We start from the raw sequence: 23100 nt of genomic DNA, 5'->3' as shown, positions 1-23100 counted from the left end.
ATATGTATTTATCCGGTTTCTTAAAGCTGACATGGTTTGTGTTTCTCTCTACAGGCACTTGCCTGTAGACCTTGTAAGTGAAGTCTAATTGCTGCTTTGGTTTTTTTCCTGTAGGGTTTGAAATCTAGGAGAATGGCAGACATAGACAAGTAAGTAAAATCTGTAAGTTACTGAGGCTCTGACTGTGTCCTGCGCTGTACTTCAGATGGCTGTGATCTCCAGATACTTTATCAGATAAACAGGTTCTAGGTAGTGATCTTGGCACTGTGGCAAGATGTGAGATTTATAGCAAGTGGCTCATGCCAAATGGGTTTGGCATCTTAATTTTAAGTAAATCTAAAACTTGGACAAGGCAGCAGTCAACTAACATAGTTAGTTGGAATTCAGGGGAAAACTGATAGTGTTTCTATTGTTTTCCTGTAAGTAGCTTTTTCCTATGCTTCAAATGCTCATATTTTGTGTCATTCGAAGTATAGTTTAGGTGAACCTACTCGCAGATCTCGAGACCTGCACATGTTAACAAAGAGGATACGCAGAGCAGAAGGAGGCTTTGACTTGTTGATACGAATAGGAGCCGAAGGAATTCTTTTGTATAGAAGGAATCTTCAAAATTCTGGAAAGCTGCTAGTTCTTTAAACTGTTCTGAGAGTGTCAAATGTGAAGTTTGAATCTATGAAGACAAATTTGGCTTTGTTTGGCTATTAAGTTGGTCATAGATCAAAACTCATGCAATGGTTTGCTTTCCCCACATGATCTCTAACTTGAGCTCTTTAAGCTCATTATAGTATTTTATAAAATTAACTTCTTGGTCCTGTTATTGAATATTCCTAATAGCAAAGAACAGTCTGAACTTGATCAACAGGATATGGAAGATGTGGAAGAAGTAGAAGAAGAAGAAACTGGTGAAGATGCCAACAGCAAAGGTAACATTGAAAACAGGTTTCTATGCGGCTACACACATGCTTTCTAATTAATATGTTGAAAGGATTTTACTGCTTAAAATAATAATAGGAAACGGTAAAACGTAACTACTGATGCACAACTTTATTTAAATTCTGATGCAAGTACTTTTTTTTCCAGTTGTGTGATTTTCATTAGTTGTCTACAGTCGTTCATTTTAGTCAAGGTTAGTGCCAATTCAGGCAGTGTTGGCCACCTGTAAGGATGTATAATTGGAAAAAAAAAAAGGATTATTGTGGATGTGCGACTAGATTCTTTCAGAACTAACAACAGTTAAAAGCTTGTAAAATGTGAAGGTTTGGTGTGTGTGTCTTATTTTTATTTTTATCAGTTGCTTAGTAACTTGCTGCTGAGTTGTTTAATTGTGAACAGAACAAAAGTCATGCTTAGTGTTACCACTCTTAAAATCAAGAATCCTTCTCCCCCTCCCCAATAATCCTCCCCCCCTCACCCCCGGAACTTAGCATATATCAGAATACTTGTTTTGTCTGTGCTGAACAGTCTTACTCATGCTTTGTAGTGAAAGATTAGGGGCACAGGTAGAATCTGAAGAGCAAGTAGCCGGTAGGATAATTTTGCTCAAGATGATGTTAGAGGCTTTGCTATATATATTGAAAAAAGTGTTTTCAAAACTGGAAAATTCTGGGGAACGCACAGTCAGCTGAAGAACAGCTTACAGTAACTAAACGGTAAGTATTCAGGTGTCCCAAAGGAACCTAGAGATGAATAATGTGTATTTTTTAGGGATTAATCCCAGCTATTGTAGATGAGGATCTGAGGGGAAAATATACTATAGGAGTCTTGGAGGGAAATTGGTTTTTACAACTTGGAAACATGTTTCAGTAATAGGGAAACTTGACACAGTGTTAAGCAGTTCTTTTGCATCTGTAATTCTTGTTTGTTTTGTTTTCTAGTATTTTTTTCATGCATAGTTTTTCCTTAGGTTTTACTGGTTTGCCTTTTTTAAAATCTAGATAATTCTGTTTTAAATACGTCACAGGTCCTTCTGTGGACACTAAGTAAAGCACTCATACTTTTAGGAGAAACCCCTTTGAAGAAATAATGTTCATGGATCCAAGAATTTGCAAAGCAGATTGTGTGGTTGGATTTCAGTGTGAGGGGATGTGGCTTTTGGCATTGGCATACCATGTGTACAATATGTATACTGATTTGATATTAAAGAATAATTGGCAACATACTCAAATGGCACAACTGGTTAGGTTTTCAAGTGTACAGGAAAAACTAATGAATAGGAAGACCAGAGAAAACTAGGTACTTTGACAAGAGCAGTAGTGTTGACTAATGTGAGATAGTAGCTTTAAGAGATAGTTACAGCTTCTACTGTTAAAATATAGTGATTGCAATCAGTATGGAGAAAAAGCAATGCTTTTTTGGATGTCACTTGAAAAGTAACTTTTCAGCATGTAATTTCAGTGCTAGGGCACTGTCCTGGATTCAGCTGAGATAGAGTTAATTTTCTTTCTAGCAGCTGCTGTGTTTTGGATTTAGTATGAGAATAATATTGATAACACATTGTTGTTGCTAAGTAATGTTTACATTAGTCAAGGACTTCTTCAGCTTCCCATAGAAGCCGAGAGGGGAGCATAGGCAGAACAGGCTGGCCAAAGAAATAGTCTAATGCATAAACATCATGCTTAGTATATAAGTGGGAGCTGGCTGGGGAGCAGGAATCTGCGATCACTGCTCGATGGGGGCTGGCCAACCAGTCCTCGGGTGGTGAGAGCAATTTGTGTTGTATCACTTTATCTTGTATACTATTATTATTATTAATAATATTGCTATTTTCCTCTTCCATTACTGTTCTATTAAACTGTCTTTATCTTGACCCATGTGTGTTGTTTTTTTTTTTTTTCCTCTTTCCCCTTCTATTTTCCCTCTTCTCTCTACCCCTCTGTGGGGGGTGGTGGTGGTGAGCGAGCGGCTATGTGGTCCTGGTTGCCAGCTGGGGTTGAACCATGATGGACATAAAAGTGGAAGGAAATATTCACACATGGTTACTGTAGCGAAGGGCATAGAGATGGAAAATGGTATGCTGTTTCTGCAAGCTTTGTGTATCAGGAAGGATTCAAAAGCTTTACTCTAATTTGAAGGTGTCAGAAGAATGCTATATAAACCTAGTATCTTATAAGGAATGCAAAGTACTTCTTTGCCTGTCTGTAGATGTTGAGGATAGGGGGAAGAAGTCAAATCATCATAAAAACTGATCATAAACTCTCATTAAAAAACATGAAGTTGTGAAATTCATTTCTGCAGGTTAAGGCACAGCTTTTGAGCAGAAGTAAAAGAGTTGATGTTAATATGGATAATGAGAACACTTAAGCTAGTAATTTGTATGTTCTTAAATGTACTTCTACCTTGTAGTTTGAAACAAGTTTCCCATTTAGACAAAGTACTTTCTAAAGACGAGGTAGATGATAGACTTCAAGGTCCTACTATTGATACTCTATAGTCAATAATGTATCAGACTATTCTAATGAATAATTTATTCTTTTGCAGGGAAAAAATAGGTAAACATAAATTTCTAAAGTGGTTTTAAATCCAAATCTGAAACTGTCTTGTTTCTTTCCATTTACCTAAAATGGAATGAAAATCCCAATTCCAGTTTTTAATTCCCTTCTTAAAGTAAAAGCACAAATTCTTTTACCTTGCCTTTCCTTAATGAATTCAAAATAAAAGCAGTCAAGGCAAAACTGATGCTTTTAGGGGCATCATGTAAAACCTTCCCTTTTAACAAAAAAGCTCAGCTTGCTGAATAGTGGCCACTTTAATCCAGGTGCTGTTTCCATGTTCAGAATAGGATGGATTTGATCCGTGCTTCCAAAATAGAGGTGTTTGAAATACTTCTTTGCCTATGTGTTTTTTTTCACAAGTGTATATATAGTAAACTTACTGCTCTTTTGTGGTATTTCAGTAACTTTTCTTTCAAGATTCTTCCAGATTATGTCCTTTGCACTTACATAATTTTTTTTTTAAATTTAGCTCGGCAGTTGACTGTGCAGATGATGCAAAATCCTCAGATTCTTGCAGCCCTTCAGGAGAGACTTGATGGCCTGGTAGGAACATCTACAGGATATATAGAAAGGTACAGTATTTGTTCAGTATGAGCAAAATGGTATAAATGGTTCTTTTGGTTTCTGAACAGTATTGTCTGTAGCACTGATAGTCATAAACCACTGTGTTGCCCGGGTAGCAGGAAGACTAATACAGTCAGTCTGTGGTGCATCTCAGAATTGGAGAGTTTTTATTTGGGCTTTTATGAACAGTGGCTGAGCCTGTTGCCTGCAGTTACAATATGGTGTACTTTTAAAAGATACTTTCCTGCTACTTGCAATGTCTTTTGTAGCTTTGCCTTAATCATGAAACATCAGTTATGGTAAGTATGGACAAATACTTGGAGACCTAGTGTCTCTAATATAGTTATTTTTTGGTTAGCGTGTAACCAACAGCTAATAAAAATTGGAATGTTGTATTAGTGTTTCATGTGATCTCCTTACGTATCAAAAGTTGCAACAATCTCTTGCTAAAATCTACTTGATCTGCATTAACAGATGGAATTTTCTGTCTCTCTTATGTGTTTTCTGATTTGTGTACGAACATTTCACCACATCCACAGGAACTGTAAAGCATAGAACTGTTCTGTGGTAGGGTCCTACATTGCTATTGACTTGAACTGGGGCAGCTACTGAGTAACAGACACTGCTGCTTCTACTCCTACTCATACCGCTTTCCTGTTGCAGATGATAGCATGGAAGAAAAGCCCATTTAACTAACAGCCTTCCCTAATAAATACTGGCCCGAGAAAGAGCATGGAGTCAAAGGGTACCCAAGTTCTTTCTTTTCTAGATACTGTACACTACAGGCTTTCTATACCCATTTTTTTCTTCTGTTTTTCAACAGATGTTAATTAACCTCTACTAATCTTTCAGGTCCTTGATCTAAGAAGCGACCAAAAAGTGGTAACATTGATTTACGTGGCATTCTTCTAGTCAGCTGCTCTAAGATACTGTACCATTCCTTCATCAATTCCAAGTACAGTAGTGCATTCTCTATCACAAAAGCATTGCAACTTTGCCAATGTACCAAATGCTTACCTAACTTGCAATACAAAAATAACTGGGAAATGTGTGTAACTTGAGTCTGCGCTTTCTCAACGTACGCATGCTGACTTAACCATGCTTTACAGGTGCCTCTTACATGTCTTGCCAAATATTATTTTCAGCTTATTTATCTAAAGAGTCCTGTTATGTGGGCTGTTAAGGAACTAGATGTGTAAGCTGGTAGGAAACTAAACAGGTTCCAGGAAAACATCTGTCTGCTCAGGCTTAGAATCTGCTAATTGCTTGGCAGCTGTCCAGTAACTTACCTTGTCACCTGTGCCTGGCCACAGTAATTTTAATGAAATTTACTGTCATGGAGTAGAACTTCCCTCAACTGCTCACAGGAGGTTGTATTCTTGTGTGATCATAGCATTTGCTAGTGGCTTGTATTCAGAGCAACAGGTTTTACTTTCCACCATTGTACTTGTGCAGTCCAGTTCAGATTTCTTGGTCTGCTGCTCCATTTTAGATTTAACTTGTAAGAGCTGTCTTTCATGAAACTACCTTTTTTTTAATAAAGTACAGAATTTCTAAAGGTAGCGGATGTAAAAATTGTGAAATTTGAACTAGTTGGCATGGACTGTAATGAAACATAGCTTTGACACATGCAAAAGATTCTAGATCCTCTAATAAAGTGTTAAAATGTTTACTTTGACATACCAGAGTTAGACATGCTGCATGTATGGCACTACCTCTTAGAAATTTCATAGTGCTTTATGTGCAATTGCTAGAACCAGTACTCTTAGTCTCGATATATGCGTGTGGCATAAAGTAGGTGATTGTTGTATGACTTATCTGTGTGGTCATATTAACTTTCTTCCTTAATACTTTTTTTTATTGAACTAACTGAACTTGCTACTGAAGTTGCTGTGAGCTCTGATATTGTACTTGAAGATAAAATTACAGCAAGTTATTAACTTGATTAACTTCTGGAAAAACGTCAGAGTAACAAGAACTTTATCAACCCTGTATGAGCTAAATTTAAGTGTGCTTGGTAGTAAATTTTATGACTAAATTTAAGTTAAGTGTGCTTGGTAGTTTGTGTAGCAGATGTATTGGAAGGTTAAGGAAAATCTTGATTTAATGGTGACACACATATTATCTTAGTAACCAGAAATAGTATGTTCATGTTGAGCATAAAGCTGTCAGGGAGAAAGGTACTGCATTTTAAGGTGAACAAGGATGCTGGAACATGTGCTTGTTCTACCTAATAGAGCTAAGATAGCTTTATTAATTAATATGAACCTTCACTGTTTAACTAAGCTAATGTATTTGTGTTCAATTCCCCTAACTTGAAGCAGGTCCTAACAATTGAAAGCAGGTGTTTACTACTGTGTTCTAAATAACGTGACACAACTGCTTAAATAAAATAAATATGGGAAGTTAACGTAGTAATCTTCTGTAGCCATATGCTGGGGTTTGGCCCACCTCACAAGGCAATGGAGGCTGTCAGCAATCTACCCCATGGACCTAACCAGTAGCCTTGATGTAGGTAACTCTCTCTCCTAACAGTAAGTCTGTGTTAGCATATTTTACTAAACTGAAACTTTTATTAAGGAGTGGTAGCTGACAAGTACTTGTAATGAGGATTGCATTAATTGCATTCCTTTTACACATGTATAATACAGTGGCTTACTTAGCAGAAGAGTTTTGGCTCACTTTGGGGTGACAGTTAGTATGTTAGAAGACAGTAGTACCAGCTGCTTTCCTCAGTGAAGCAAAAACCTGAATTTTGAAGATTAACTTCCTTAGCAAAGAATAACTCAATTGTCTTGAACTTTCTTTGATAAAACCAAGCCAATTAGTAATAAAACCTTTCTTAATTATGCTCAACTGTATGAATTTACTATGCTGGTCATTGATAATGTAAAGCTTGTTTTTAGTATGAAGTTTTATTGCACAAGTTTCTCATGGTTGACTCAGGTGTTTGGAATACTCTGGTTCTAATTGAGGTTAAGCCTCAGTTTAAGGGCCTGTGCTAACAGTTTCAATCCGCATGGTACAGTGCATCATAGTTTTGATTTGTACAGCTTTCTAAAGCTTAAAATAGAATGTAAAATCAGTTTTGATGCAAGTTGGTTAACTTGCAAGGTGACTGGTTAAGGAGGGGTTAATATGTGCTTAGAATGCATGTAACGGTTCTGTCACTGAATTTTTCAGCTTGCCTAAAGTTGTTAAAAGACGTGTGAATGCTCTCAAGAACCTTCAAGTTCAGTGTGCACAGATAGAAGCAAAGTTCTATGAGGAAGTTCATGAGCTGGAAAGAAAGTATGCTGCTCTCTATCAGCCCTTATTTGACAAGGTATTTTAATGCTAATCGGATTTGTACTTAAAAACTTTAGCTAAAACACAAGGGAATATAAACTGAAAGCTTATGCACGTTCTGAATTATTTTGGTCTCATATGTGCCCATTCAATTCTGTTGACACCATTTTACTGTCCATGTGAATATCAACTAAGATTAAGGCAGAGAGGTTCAGTCTGTTCCATGGTTACCAAAATTGCTTCAATACACTAGGCTTCATCTTGTTAATTGAGCAGATGTCAGATGGTGTGGTAACCTTTCTGGAACTTTGGTGCTTATTTTAATGTGTTGAAAATCTCATAACTGCTAAGTTGTCTTCTAGGGCCAGAAGAAAAGGTTTTGATAAATAGTTAATGTATTACTAATTGTGTAACTTCAGGATTAGGAATTTATTGGTTAGGGCATTGCTGGTTGCAATGACTAGGAAATGTGAAAATATTCTTGGTTTAATTTTCCAGCGAAGTGAAATCATCAATGCAATTTATGAACCTACAGAGGAAGAATGCGAATGGAAAGCAGATGTCGAAGAAGAAATTTCAGTGAGTATCATAATTCGGTCTCATCAATATCTCAAGCTTTAGCATGAAACAAGATTCAATACAGGAACTAAAGTTCAAAACAAACTTGGGTGCATAATGATTACTTGCTTATAATAATGATAATAATTCTTAATGATTACTTAAAGCATGCACATGAAATTTAATCTGTACTGGTATCAACATAAAGTTGTTAACAAACCTTGTGGGTGCTCTTTAAAATTAAGAAAAACTAACATTTTTATTCCATCAAGGAGGAAATGAAAGAGAAAGCTAAGCTTGAAGAGGAAAAAAAAGATGAAGAAAAAGAAGACCCTAAAGGAATTCCGGAGTTCTGGCTGACAGTATTCAAGAATGTGGACTTGCTCAGTGATATGGTTCAGGTAGGTGGGTGGTCCAGGCTTGTTTAAAGTTCCAGTAGTACTTAATCCAAGTGTCTTTGAGAAAGGAATAGAAAGAGTACATTACTTGATGTGTCTGTTGAAGAGCAAAAATGGAACAAGTTAGTTGGGTGTCATCTCTGGTACTTTATTCAACTGAGAGCACAGAGCACTCTGAAATACCTTCTTATTGTGTTATTTGTTGAACTTATTTTACCTTACTATTACACTTTCTGTGCTTATAAGAGTTTGTGTACAAGATGTGTGTTAGATAGTGCTAAAAAATGTAACTTGGTGTTTGCATGGATGTAGGTTGTACACTTCAGTGGAAACCTGGTATAGCCATCGTTGCCATCTGCTGGTCACATTCATGAAAATGTTTCAATGCTGTAACAAGGTTCTTGTCCTGTGTAAAACTCATTCTAAATAGGGCTTGTTATCTCTGCAGGGCCTTAAATCTGTGTACAATTTAATGTTATGAAAATTGAATAAATTGTGTTTTCTTTACAGGAACATGATGAACCTATTCTGAAACACTTAAAAGATATAAAAGTGAAATTTTCAGAAGTTGGACAGCCCATGGTTAGTTAAACAAGATTACTTTTGTGTTATCTTAAAACTTCTACTTGTCTATTAGTAGTGTGGTCTGTGAGAGCCAATTGTCTTATGGCAATCACGAGAAATATGCAGCTGTATCTTATCTTCTAAAAACCAGTACTAGTCTTGCAGTATCATAAGAATGGATTTATACTTAAGTTAACCTTCAAATTCTGATGAGTTAATAACTTGGCCTTAATATCTGATGACTAAGTTTCACCTTTTAAATTTTGATACCTTCAGATACTTTTGGTATAACTGTTATAATTGGATATAATTTCCTTGTCAGAAACCAGATAGCTTGCTAAGTTTTAATATTTTAAATCTAGAAGTTATCTTTGTATGTTAGCACCAGGAAAACTGTGCACTAGGAGATACTGTGTCATTACTGCAAGCAGTATATTAAGTAATAAGCAGAAGTTCAACATGGTAAATAAAAACATGTGAAGACTCATTGTACCACTTGGGCAGCAAATTCCAGAATAAGTTACGTATGTGCACCATTTCAATATTGGTAGAGAAGGATATGTTCTGTTGCATGCGTATTTTTGGGTTTGGATTTTAGGTACTTAGAAGTTAAAGGTATGTGTTGCTAAATTGCTAAAGTTGTCACTCTGCAATTCTTTTTAAGAGTTTCACCTTAGAATTTCATTTTGAACCAAATGACTACTTCACAAATGAAGTGTTGACAAAGACGTATAGAATGAGGTCAGAGCCAGATGATTCTGATCCCTTCTCCTTTGATGGACCAGAAATCATGGGTTGTACAGGGTAAGTGCTAATAAATAACTTTAAGGCAATGTAACAGTTTCTTCCTTAGCATTATCCAACTGTAGACTTACAGCATCTTGGGAAGGTGTTGGAAAAGATACTGCTACCTAATAACTTGTAAACTGCTGGGTTTGACTTGAGTTTTTAGTGTATTTCAGTAACTTCATTATAGTATATAAAGCCATATATTTTATCATAGAATGGTTTGGGCTGGAAGGGACCTTAAAAGGGCCTCTAGTCCAACCCCCTGCAATGAGCAGGGGCATCTTTCACTAATAAGGTTGCTCAGAGCCCCGTCCAACCTGACCTTGAATGTTTCCAGGAATGGGGCATCTACAGCCTCTCTGGGCAACCTGTTCCAGTGATTCACCACCCTCATCATAAAAAATTTCTTTCTTGTGTCTTGTCCAAATCTACCCTCTTTCAGTCTAAACTGTTACCTTTTGTCTCATCGCTACAGGTCCTATTCAATATCTGTCCTCATCTTTCTTATCAGCTCCTTTTAAGTATTGAAAGGCTGCAATAACGTTTCCCCGGAGCCTTCTCTTCTTCAGGCTGAACAACCCAAACTCTCAGCTTTTCCTCATAGGAGAGGTGTTCCATCCCTCTGATCATTTTCCTGGCCCTCTTCTGGTCCTAATCCAGCAGGTCCATGTCTTTGCTGTGCTGAAAGCCCCAGAGCTGAATGCAGTACTCCAAATGGGGTCTCACCAGAGCAGAGTAGAGGAGCAGGATTGCCTCTCTTGACCTGGTGACCATGCTTCTTTTAGTGCAGCCCAGGATACAGTTGGCTTTCTGGGCTGTGAGCATACAGTGTCAGGTCATGTCCAGCTTTTCATCCACCGGTACCGCCAAGTCCTTCTTGGCAGGGCTGCTCTCAATCCCTTCATTCCCCAGCCTGTAGTGATACTGGGGGTTGCCCTGACCCAGGTGCAAGACCTTGCACTTGGCCTTGTTGTTGAACCTGATGAGGTTCACATGGACCCACTTCTTGAGCTTGTCCAGGTCTGTCTGAATAGTGTCCTGTCCCTCAGACATGTCAATCACAGGCAGGCCAACCAATTTGGTGTCATCTGCAAACTTGCAGAGGCTACACTTGATCCCACTGTGTGTCATTGATGAAGATACCAAAAAGTACTGGTCCCAATACAGACTCCTGAGGGACACCACTCCACCAATCTCCATCTGGACATTGAGCCATTGACTACTAGCCTCTGGATGCAACCATCCACCAAACAGTCTACCCATCAAATCCATATCTCTTCAGTTTAGAGAGATTGCCAGTGAAGACTGAGGCAAAAAAGTTGAGTAACTCAGCCTTCCCATCTGTTGTTACGAGTTGTGTTCATTGGGGGAGTATACTTTCTTGACCATCCTTTTTTGATTGACATGCCTATAGAAGCCCTGTTTATTATTCTTTGTTTCTTGCCAACCTATACTCTTCCCAGGATACTGGTCCCTGCTTCCACTGCCTGTGCATTTCCTTCTTGCCCATTAGTTTGACCAGCAGGTCTTGACTTGGCCATACTGCTCTTTCGCCTTCCTTTCATGACTTCTTACACATGCTCCTGCCCTCTGTGATAGATGTCCTTAAAGTATATATAGTATATCTACTTATATATGCACATAAATAAAAAAATGTAATCAGTATTTGTCTAGGACTACTGTTCTGCAGTCACTGAAGCTGAATTGGAAGATGTATGGTGTTATCTCTTTGTATGCCTGGACAGCTTTTTTTCAAAACTTGTTTGATCCCTTCTCTTAATACTTTCGTATTTGTGATGTGCAGCATTTTGGGAAGTCTATCACAGTTTTACTTTCTATATTTCAGTTGTCCAGTTTGTTTTATAACTGTTAAATATTTGCGTCCAAGTGTCTTTCAGTTGATCTATTTGAGAAATGGAGGACAGTCATCTCCTATTAAAATCATGAGGAACGTGGAGTTAAAGATCTGTCACACTGCTTTATCTGATGTCTTTTGTTCTAAATTAGCTGTTATTCCTCAGGCTAAATAATCTTTATTCTGTATATGTCCCTTTTCTTGTGAACAGAAGGATGAAAGAAACCCAAGTTGTACATAATTAGCCTTTCGAGTACATCAGGGTTCTGTGCATCATGACCTGTTCAGTTGCTTTTGTGTTAATGTCTCTAAAGTTCTGACTGCTTTTCTGAGTGATGATAACTAATTTAGAGCCTATCCACTGCATAGTCAAGGTTGGGTTTACCCGTACGTTACTGTGCAGTTACTGATACTGACTTTTATTTACTACTTCATTTTCCAGTCACTGTCATATATTTCTGCAAATGTCCTGTAAGACATAATCGTAAGTGCTTAAGTAGCTTCGATCAAACTGTTTTGTCTTCTCCAGTTTGGACTGTTTTTGAAAACCATAAATCCTGGCAGAGGTTGCTGTAAGATGATTCTCTGCTTCTGTGAAAATGATTTATTCTTAGTCCTTGTTTTGTGTTTTAACTGAGACAGCCTCTTCTTATCCCAAAACTCACGTCCGTCCTTTGAGTCTTTAAAGGAATCTAATCAGAAACTTCTGCACATGTGGACGGTCTTACTGGTGTGACTTCTTCATTTACAAGTCCCCAGAATTTTGTGTGGGTGTCAGACAAGCCTGTGGGTATGACTTAGCAGGATAGAGTTTAAAAAAAACACTAAAACAAATGCAAAATATATTAAAAAAAAAAACACCAAAAAAGCCACAAACTGCTAAAAAGCAACCAGAAACTACTCATCTACTTGATACATTATTTTAGGGGATTATTGATTACAATGATAGGTATGGTAAATCTTGGCATATTGCATTGACTGAATATGACATTACTTCATAATGGATAGGTAGCACTAAAAATGATGTCACACCATTCTTTGACCAGTAGAACTCGGTAGCAGATGAAAATTAGTTTTTCAGAGATTGAGTGGGGAAGGAGAAACTTCTGGGATGAAAAAATTTCAATCCTAAAATGAACCTGTTACTTTTGTTCTCAAGTTTAAAGTAATGAAAAGATAGCAGTGAATAAATACTACCTTAATATTTTGTATTCACTGTATTCCTTGCAGTTGTGATAGTATCAGTAGGTACCTGTGACAAGGAAAATGTTATTAAGCTGGAGCTGTTGGTTTTTTCCTTTTGTTTCCTCTCCAGTTGCCACATAGACTGGAAAAAAGGAAAGAATGTTACTTTGAAAACCATTAAGAAGAAGCAGAAACATAAGGGTCGTGGAACAGTTAGAACAGTAACAAAAACTATTTCCAATGACTCTTTCTTCAACTTTTTTAGTCCTCCTGAAGGTAAACTTAACATTAGTTTATCTGCATTAACTTTAAATGTGGTATGTACTTCACTCACTTGTTTCTTCTTTTCTCTACAGTTCCTGAAAGTGGAGACCTGGTAAGTTGGCTTACTTAAAATAAGGGGGTGGAGGGAAAACACGAGCAGAAGAGTTCATGCCATTATATACAAAGTGTTTGAAATTGGGAATTTGTTAAACAGCTTCAGCTTTAACTGAGAATACTTATGATGAATAGTACGTATTTGCATTTTCTTTATTAGAAGGAGTATTTGTTGAATTGGACGGTAGAGTTCAGTTTAGTAAACTTTAACAACTTATCCTTCCTGAAAGCTACCTTGTGAATTGTTAGCAGTTGTGCAAATGTAGTGATCTTTTTTTTAGTAGCCTTTGGTCTAATGGGTGGTGTAAGTCTCCCTTTGGGCACTGTTTGGATGATCTGTAGTGGCTGCGTGTATCTGGTTTGTATTTTATGTTGTTAAAGAATTCTTAAGCTATTAACTCTTGGAGAAAGTAATAAAACAAAACCAGAAAACTGCAAGGGCCCACTCTTCTGTGTGCTCGCTAGTAGAAAACTTGGTGGCACTAAGCCATGTTTTTGTAAGGAGGAAAACTACCAAAACCACTTAACAGTGCTGAATACATCATGAAGCTAGAGTGAGAAATCTGATTAAAGCCTCCAGAAGCATGCTGTTAGAATTCTAGTTGATATGGACACTAGAAGCTGTACATTCATAATGTTAAAATAAAAAAAAAATCCAGCTTTTTGAATTAAAGATAACATCTCAAATGGGAGACAGCAGAACACTTGGTGTGTAAACAAAAGGAGTGAAAACCTGGGATTGGATTGGAGAACGCTTTTAGGTGTTCAGCTGCTTCACAATAGCTTGCTTAACGGGAATCACAGAGGCGATGCACTGTAGGAATCACAAGTAGCTTGTAAAATTTTTAATTATATAGGCTCAGCTGGCTAGCGTTTACTTCTTAAAGGTGTTGTGCATGCAAACTGAGTATATGGGAATTATTAAACAAATTTTTTACTTAAAAGCAAATTGAAGGTAAGGAAAAAATAAAACTTAAACTCCAGAATTTTGTATAATTAAGCTTACTGAAGAAGCAACCCCCAACTGCATAATGCAGGTAGGCTGTTTCAAGTGTAAAACTTGACTCCACAATTTCAATTCTATAAAGTGAGTCCTGAAGCAAAAAAAGTCAGCACATGGAATTTGTATAAATCTGACCACATCAAAAACTGTGCAACTTGTGGTTTTGTGTGAAAAGTAGTTATCAGCTTATGGTTTAGGAAATAATGTTGTTTTATGCAGGATGATGATGCTGAGGCAATCCTTGCTGCAGACTTTGAAATAGGTCATTTCTTGCGTGAACGTATAGTTCCCCGATCAGTATTGTACTTCACAGGAGAAGCTATTGAAGATGATGATGATGATGTAAGTATAATGTTCTTTCAAAATGCTAAAAACTTTGAAATAATGCTGCTTAAAGACCTTGGGTAATTTCTGACTTGTTTAATGTTGGTATCCGTAGAATGGGATGTAGCAACATTAGTTTCGGCTGAGCTTCCTAGAGTGTTCAGTAAAGAGCAGCACGACGGTAATTCATATTTGAAGTAATGACTTCAGAGTTTTGTGGCAAAAATAGTAGTACAAGCTGAATATTTAGAGGATGCCTGAGTTGAATTTTGTGTGTAAGGCATTTCTGCAGTGGCATACCCAGTACTTCTGTAGAACTATGAGCTACCAGAGAACAAATTAGTCTATCTCAGTGCTCGGACTGTTCTTTGTGCTTACAGTGATACTGGGCTACCAAGTTCCTTGAGATTCAAGCCTGATTCTTTCAGGAGGGCACTCTTAAAAAGAATGATAGATAAGCACATTCAAAGCATGCTAAAATATTCAAAGCAAGCTCTGCAAAAGCTTGAATTAAGCGCTTTAAAGGAGCTAAGCTTGAAAGAGAAACCACAAAACCTCAGAACTTTATATGGATAAAACTTTCTCTCCCCTGCCTCTGCACAAACAAGGAGAGTTTGACAGTTTGATTTGGCTAAGTCCTGCCTTAAAACTTATTTTTATAATGTAAAATGGTAACCCGTAGCCCAAAGTCTTGTCTCGGGGAGGCGGAAGAGTGAAGTGACTGACTGTACAGGTTGCCTTAGGCTTTGAGACACCCTACTGGCCAGAAGTGTTATCACAGTCTAATAAGATCTTTCAGTGTTGCCCGTAAGGAGCTTAAGGTAGATAGTTTTCTCAGCCAGAGCATGGCTTAAGATATTGAACATTGTTCATGCTGATGCCTAAAGCATTTTTAAATCTGTCAGGTATAGAAAGCTCTCTTAGACCACAATCCAGTGTGGTCTCTAGCATCTGCTTGAGTTATTTGGCTGTACTTGAGCTATTTATGGCTGTATTTATGACACTATCAAAACCATTTATTTTCTTTTCTAGTATGACGAAGAAGGTGAAGAGGCAGATGATGAGGTAAGCTGACAGATGGCCTTGATTTAAGTGGTTTCCCTTTAGTTTGTTATCTGTAGAGTTCCTTTAGTTTTTTAATGCTCTGGACACTTAAGTTTAAGTGTTATTTATGAATAGAAGATACAGCACATCATTTTGCAGATCTAGGGGGAATGACAGAAAAACAAAACAGAAAAACCTAAATGAAGACAGCCCTAAGGTGTCTTACAAATAAGGTTGCAACTTGTGTCAAAAGATATGCTTTGTGGAGGGTAAACTAATACAATATGCATAATTTCATGGCAATTAATGTATTTAAGAGTAGAATTTAATCTGAATTTTCTTGAAAATGGCTCAGGAAGCTGAATGTGGGTAAGCTAGAGAAATATAAACAAGTGTTTTCTTTCAGGAGGGGGAAGAAGAAGCAGATGAAGAAAATGATCCTGAGTATGACCCAAAAGTAAGGAATTAAAAAGAGTGTTTGAAATTTGCGTATGCATACATGCGCTTAAAATTTTATGTTGCTTAATTCTTGATTTTTAGTTTAAGTATTTAATCAATAGTTCCTATGCTGAGTATGTTTTGGCTGAGACTGTTTCAGTCCCAGTTCTAACAGACTAATATTGGCAGAGCAACTATTTTAAAGTTCTTTCTCCAAGAACTGTTTTGTAAAAGTAACTTTTGTCTTTGAGCACTGAAATTAGTATGGATTGGGTTTCTATAAATTTGTCTTGCAGCAAGTTGCTGCTAATGATGAAAATGTTCTATAATGGTTGTAAGGACATGAAGAGAACTGTGTACTCCAGTTTCGATTTTCAGGAACATGCCACAAGCTGAGTACAACTTGTCACACAGCAAAGTGTAAAACTGAGGGTTTTTTTCAGGGTAGATAATCTCAAGTGTTTTATTGCTTGAGGTAGCAGAAGTCAAGGTTCAGGAATGCATCTACAGCAAAGTACTAAAATGTGAACAGCCACGAGCAACTGGCAGCTTCCTTATTCCATGGGAAGGGCAAATGACTAGCCAGGCTCAGTTTGCTGGAAAAGTGATTCTGAGCCACTCAATTAATAGCTTTTTCCTGGCTGAGGGAAAGGCGCGGTCAGCCACCTGAAAGTATCTGGTGGTGGTAGGTGAAAGTTGCAGTCATGAACTAAAAATGTCTGCTGCAAAATCTGTTTTTTTTTTCAAAGTACTATTGAAGGAATTACATAATCTTAGCATTGTACCTAGAAGGATATAGGGTATAGAACAGCTAATGAAACTGTACAACCTATTGGTGATGTTTCATCTGCTGTAGTGTATTCAAATTGCTTCATATTCAATAAAGCTTTGGAATCAAAATGAAACAGCTGCCAAATGGGCCTATTTCCACCACTTCAGATTGCTTTTCGAGGCTAAACAGAACTGAGAAAGGGCAAGACTGTATGCTCAGTTTCAGAGCTGCCAAAGGGCTAGAGGCAGTAGTGGTACTATAGTGTATTGGCACAAGAATAAATAGTTGTAAGCTGATCACAGGCTGAGAGCCAGGTGAATTTCTTAAAGTACTGTGGTCATAGAATAGCTATCCAGACCAAGGTAAGGGAGTAAAACTTACAAGGGAACTCTGCCCCCAAAAGCCTTTTCCTTAAATTCCCCTGTTACTGTGAGATATTGTTGGTTGCCTATTTCAATATAACAGAACACGTTTTCCACACTGGAATTTTCTGACAACTGGGATTTATTGCAAAAGTTGTTTGTTTCCAGAGCGTTAAGAACATAACGTGATTTGGTGTTTCACTGCACTGCTCTACAGTGGGTTCTGGAGTAAGGCTGTGCCCTTGTTACTGACCACAGGGAGTTTCTTTTGCCTCAAACTGTGTAGAAGGCCTCAATGCCGCTTCTGAGGCGGGTTGTTTGTTACTATGCATAACTCCTCTTCCTTTTTCCAGTTTTGGTGTCTTTCAGAGTATCCCACCACACCAGTTCTGAACAGATTTTTGTAAACATGTATATATTTGTGTATTTTTTGCATATACCTATGCCCTAACAAAGACAAAATAAATGCATTGTGGATGTTGCCACATCCAAAGACAGCAGTGCTACTAATACTAGGCAATTAGTTTAAGGGAAAAGATGAAAGAAGAACCTGAATACTGGAACCTGAGAAAGTATGCTTAGCAATATTAGTAGCTCTTTTAAAACACTGATATCTATAAACTGATATTTCCTTTTTTTTCTCAACAGAAGGATCAAAACCCAGCAGAATGCAAGCAGCAGTGAAGCAGTGTGTATGTGGCCTTGAGGATTACCTGCACTGTAATAGCCTAAACACAACTATTAGTTACTTACAGCCTTATGTTTTGTATCTTGGTAGAATTAAGTAACCAATTTGTTTAAAAAAAAAAAAAATAAAAATGAAATCAAACACATAAGAACCAGTTTAAAATGTAGGTTCAATCTACCTAGCATTTTAACAGTATAATTTTCTGCCAATATGTAGAATGCAGTAAATCCCTTAAAGCATGAATGTTAATTCATTGCTACATAGTTTGGTTCTTGTGAAGTCTTTGTCATGTAGCTATTAGACTGCAGCTGTGAAGATTATCAGAACTGTTAACTGCGACCAATATTTGTTTAGAGAAAACTCTCTCCTGAAGAACCAACCAAAGTATTTTTCAGCCCAGTAGTCTGAACGGGTTTAAGTCTGCTTGCACTAGCTGTGCCTTCATTACTTTGTTATAGAAATGGCAGTGACTTGTACTAACTAGGAGATGATGATGCATTTTGAATTTGACTACTTGAGAAGACTAGTATAACTTGTTTAATTTCCAATGAGACCACATTAAACATTCATAACTGTCAGCTTGTTTATGCTATGGGTTTTGTATTTTATGTGACATAGTGATCTACAAAAGAAACCTAGTCATCATATTAAGGTTATTGTTTACCACTGGGGTGTGAATAAAACCTAGTATTTTCAGAAGCTAGTCGTGTTTTATTATGATGTATTTGCATGTGTAAACTGGTAAGGCATATCTTTCATGCTGCAGTTCACTTTTTACTAGCTAGAAAAGTTGAGAGTTACTGAAAATTAAATTATATAGCATTTTAAAAACAAACACAATAGTTTGGAAAGTTTGATCCGTACTTTCCACTTGCAGTGTGATACTTGTGAATCTGAGCTAGATGTTTTGGTGATTGGTCAACACTGCCACTTTGGAGAAGACAAGTTTTTAGAAGTGGGGCTAGATCTGATAAAGGACTTCGATGTTGCCATGCCTGACTCTAAGGCATTGTTTACTAGTATGAAATCTGTAGCCAAGAAAAGTTCCTTGGATTCCCAGTCTGTTGTTGCATTGTCCTGAACAAAATCTGCCCTGCAGCCTAAGGGAATGCTATAAGACTTAGTTGCATTCTAGTTTGTGCTCACTGTATGAAGCATATACAGAGGAGGAAACAAACCCCAAGGAATCCCTCTCTCCTCACCTAATGTTTTGTTCACTGCACTTATGTTTGCACGTTCTGGTTCATGGTTTGTCCATACTGGATGGTCATTGTCAGTTCACACATACAGGCTAGAAGGTCTTTCTCATACTAACTTTGCCTCTAGCCTAGCAGTGGAGGTGCTCTTGAGGTGTGGATTTGAATGCACTCAGCTTGAAGAGACTATGAACTGATGTCTTCCATTTGAGCTTATTTCAGAGAGTACAGTCAGTTAGAAGAGACTTAACTGAAAAGTAAAAATACTGAAAAGAAAATTGGTTTTGTTCTACCTCAAACAAGGACAGCCAGTCAGTAATATGCTACTGTACTCTGTGTAGTCTTGTCCTTCACATAACTACAGAAGTTCTGATCTCCTAAGCAAGTACCCAGATAATTTCTTGAGGGACGGGAAAGTCCATGCAAGGACCCCAGTCATACAATGATGAGGCTGGTGGAAGAGTTTCTCTAGCATCTCTCTTGCTTGGAGGGTAAGTAATGCAGAATGAAGCTCATCACAAGTTCTTTTCTGAATCTTCAACCCCACCAGAGAGGAAGAAGGTGTAGTGTGCACTGACTAAACTGTTTTGGTTTTGTGGTTTGTTTGTTGCTTTGCTTTGTTTTGTTTTGTTTTAGTTTTTTTTTTTTTTTAAATCCTTGAAGGCTTAAATACCACAGTTTCATTTCAGAATCTCTGTCAGGCTTCATCTTTCTCCTCTCCAGATATTTATGGATTTGGGAGAAAGAGCTCTTATTATCTATAGCTGTATATAAAACAGTACTGTTGAAGCTGTGCTCTTAGGTGGTTTAGGTAATGCATAGATCATAGCATAGGAAAATAGTAATGAAAGGTTAACATCACACTTACTGGTACCTGTGTGTTAAAGTAGATGTGGTTGTGTTCTTGTGATATAAATCCTGACACAATATGCTTATTCGAGGCACTGACCCTGCCAGGTGTTTGGGTTTCACTTGGTCTCTTCTCTGAACATCTCCCAGGGTTAAGTTTGAACTTAAACTTCAGGGCACATGGAGACCAAACTGATGGTACTTTGTGAGCTTGAGCAGTAGTTAATACACGGCTTTGGGGTTCATACTTTGGGACACGAGAAGTCTCTGAAGTCCTTGCTTAGATCTAGCCCATTTTTACTGACAGCATCTGGCAACGGTATCTTAAAAAGAGAAAGCATCGTTAAAAGATGTTCGATGAATTTCAGAAGTCACTATTCTTAAAAAATTTGGTTTATGTTTCAATTGCCTTCTCATTAATATCTTCGTATCATGCGATGGAATAGAATATTTGAAAAGGCAGGTTGGTAGATGTCAAAGCTCATCGTGCAGCCTGCAAGATCCAGAGCCATGAATCCATCTCGTTCAACAGATTTTGGTAAGCTTCTCTCTAGACTCGATAGTTCTAAATCAGCAGTTCTTGTGCTCTCCAGACTGCAGCAAAAGGAAGGATATAGTCATACAAACTGAGGTGCCAGTTCTTATGGCATCCACTAAATAAAAACTGTTTTGGTGCTTAACATAGTTTTGTGATCAACAACACTCTTGTTTAGCAATTCTGAAAGGCAGTATGTAGCAGGAACATGAAACTTTTAACATTGTTTGGAGTATTGTGACTCATTCTTTTAACTTCTTGTGGATTTATAGCAGCTGTAGAGAAAACCGTTCATTTAGTATTTGAGGAAGATAAGTCACCTTGTTAACAAATTCAGGCTAGGAAAATGTGTCACTGAAATAAGATTTCTTGGTCTGTTGTTGCAGTACTGCCCCAAAACTTAAGATTTGTGTAAATGATGTTTTCTGTCCAGTTTTGCATGCTCCATTGAAGGGAGGATTATCTTGGGGAAAAATGGGGTTTGATGAGGGAAAAAGTAGGAGAATTAACTGAGACTTTGGATGAGAGGGAAGGGCACTCAGAGCTTATGCTTGATGGAGAGGGGTGCTTCTTGGTAATTCTATGTTTTCAGCAAATGTAGATTAGACTACATTAGCACTAAAGAGTTTTTCTATCTGGTATAACTTTGTTAATGGTAAAAAAAAAAAACCCAAACCATATATATTAAAACAGTATCCTGAAATAAAGTAGTAGACCAGATTTAAGCTTAGCATTCTTAAGTTTTACTTTCTGGAGAAGGGTGAATGTTAAGTGCAGTTAGAAATGTTACCTTGGGTTATTTAAACACCTAGGTATAGCAACACATCTTGCCAATGTCTTCTACAGCTAACTAGCTTTGTAAGCTCAGATTCTTAATTGGATTCTTGGAATAGACGTTTCCTAAGCCATATAGCAGATATTGTAATTTTGACATGTTTTTACTTATTAAATGGGGGAAAAAAAAACAACCCCAAAAAAAACACCAAACAAAAAAACAACCAGCAGAATATAGAAGACTGAAGGAATCGAATGTGTTCATCTTTTGCTTTCAAGATGGTAATTAACTTTCCCTGTCTTTTAAGGCTCGTTGTTGTAGACCTGATTTGGAAATTGGTAGAAAACTTGTATACAAATGGATGATTAGCTTGTCTGCCAGAGATTTCCTATTCCCAAAGGTGTCTGCAGCAGTTTTCTCAGATACCTTGTGTTGGACAGAAGGATCGTACTGTGGCATTTTCAGTGGCTTAAGGAAAGAAAATGCTAAACCCCTCAGTACAAAGGGGACAGTTTGATAATGAAGGCATTTCTGTATGTAACAGCCTTGATGGCCTGCTAGGTTGGGGCTGGAGCTGCACAGATGTTGGAGTAGGTGGACTCAGCTCTACTGTGGCTTCCTCCTTCATTTGTGCAGATGCAGCCTCCTGCGATCCAAGGCTTTCTTGTACAGGTCAGAAGTTGTTGCTACCAGACCTTCAGTTTAATTTCTTAACAGCTTAGTTCTGTTTGAGATGCACTGGTTCCCTGCAAATTTTCAAGAGGGTGTTGAAGTAACGACTTTTAACTGCTAATGCTTACCTAAAGCAAACATAAATCCATCTACTGGAAATAGTAAGTCTTACTTCTGTACACTATCAAGAGAAGTTGGAAGTTTGTCCACATGGCATGTTGGACAAGATTTGTCTTGTCACTCTTTAAATCCTCCTGTTAGACCTCTGCTCAGCCCTAGTAGTCTTCCACATGTGGCTTGTGTCTCAGCTTTTGTAGGGGAATTAGAGCAAGTAAAGCAGATGAGAGAGCACGCCAAGCAGAAAATAAGTTATTCCATGTTTGGGTCTGCTTTGGTGTATAGCAGAAGTGGGTGCACAAGGAGTGTGGGCATGCGGCAGAAGGGCTCTTGTCGTTTTCACAGGTATCTAACTAAAGTGTGCTGAGTTGACAAGAAAAGTTGTCTCTGCAGCTGCAGAAGGGGCTTAGCTCCTCAACTTAGCTGTTGTGAGCTATGCTTTTATGTGCTCAAGTGTTGTGAGTGTCTGCCCAAACTTATGTTTACCCTGCAGCAGGTAAGAAGCTGTCAGTATGTTCTGAACTCGCAGTGTTTTTTACTCGGCACTAGGTGATCAAATCTAAGAAACATCAGGTCATTTAAACCCTCTTACAGGTTGGCTTTGCTCTGCAATGTGTGCTTAAGTGCTTTTTAATATTTTAGAAGACGGTTATCTCTGAAGTTCAAGGGACTTTGGAAGAGCCGGGCTGGAGCAGCAGTAATGCCAATAGTCTGTGTTCCTTCATTTGGTACTGCTATGGGTTATAGGGAATGCTAAGGCCTGGGGAAATGTGGTTGGTAGTTACGGTAAATCTCCCATCCATCTTTGCCTGTTTTACTGTGGAGTATGCACGTGTATTGGTGAGATAGAATTTGTAGAATTCCTGTCACAGGCATTTTACAGGAATTTCACAGGAATCTCCCCAGGTCACAGGTCCAGTACTTCAGTGTTCGGTGAGCAGCAAGTTCCAGTGAAATCACTGGAAGATGGTAAAGGTCAAGAAAATACTTTAAGAAGGTAACCACTTATTGTCTAGTTGCTTTAATAGAATATTGCAGCACATCTATTTGTCATGTGTTGCTCAACCCTTGACTATTTTTTTTTTTTCCTCGTTTTCCTTCTGTCTAGCAATGACCAGCTCGTGTGGCCTTTAGGTTTCCTTCTTAACATTTTTTCTTTTATAGCCACTTCTCAGTAATGGAGGAAATTACAATGATTAAGGGTTGTCATTCAAGATATGTTTAGCATCCCTTTGAAATTAATAGTTGGTGTCAA

General features: G+C 37.8%; 1 protein-coding gene across 2 annotated transcripts; it reads left to right on the top strand.

The window, feature by feature from the left end:
- Positions 1 to 116: 116 nt before the first annotated feature.
- Positions 117 to 18404, top strand: NAP1L1 (nucleosome assembly protein 1-like 1). 2 transcript variants are annotated; one of them, XM_009891413.1, is made up of 14 exons: positions 117 to 149; positions 835 to 923; positions 3961 to 4063; positions 7239 to 7380; positions 7842 to 7922; positions 8174 to 8302; positions 8810 to 8881; positions 9528 to 9667; positions 12823 to 12968; positions 13049 to 13068; positions 14293 to 14415; positions 15430 to 15462; positions 15851 to 15898; positions 17662 to 18404. In XM_009891413.1, the coding sequence occupies exons 1-14, from the start codon at positions 133 to 135 to the stop codon at positions 17695 to 17697; spliced, it is 1179 nt and encodes a 392-aa protein (XP_009889715.1). In that variant the 5' UTR covers positions 117 to 132; the 3' UTR covers positions 17698 to 18404. The 2 variants fall into 2 exon arrangements, with proteins under 2 accessions (XP_009889715.1, XP_009889714.1); XM_009891412.1 differs by having other exon boundaries at positions 15848 to 15898.
- Positions 18405 to 23100: the final 4696 nt, after the last annotated feature.

Source organism: Charadrius vociferus, unplaced genomic scaffold (genome assembly GCF_000708025.1).
Source record: "Charadrius vociferus isolate BGI_N301 unplaced genomic scaffold, ASM70802v2 scaffold379, whole genome shotgun sequence".
NCBI classification, from domain to species: Eukaryota; Metazoa; Chordata; class Aves; order Charadriiformes; family Charadriidae; genus Charadrius; species Charadrius vociferus.
The sequence above is the reverse complement of the archived record's forward strand: the minus strand, read 5'-3'. Positions and strand labels throughout refer to the sequence as shown.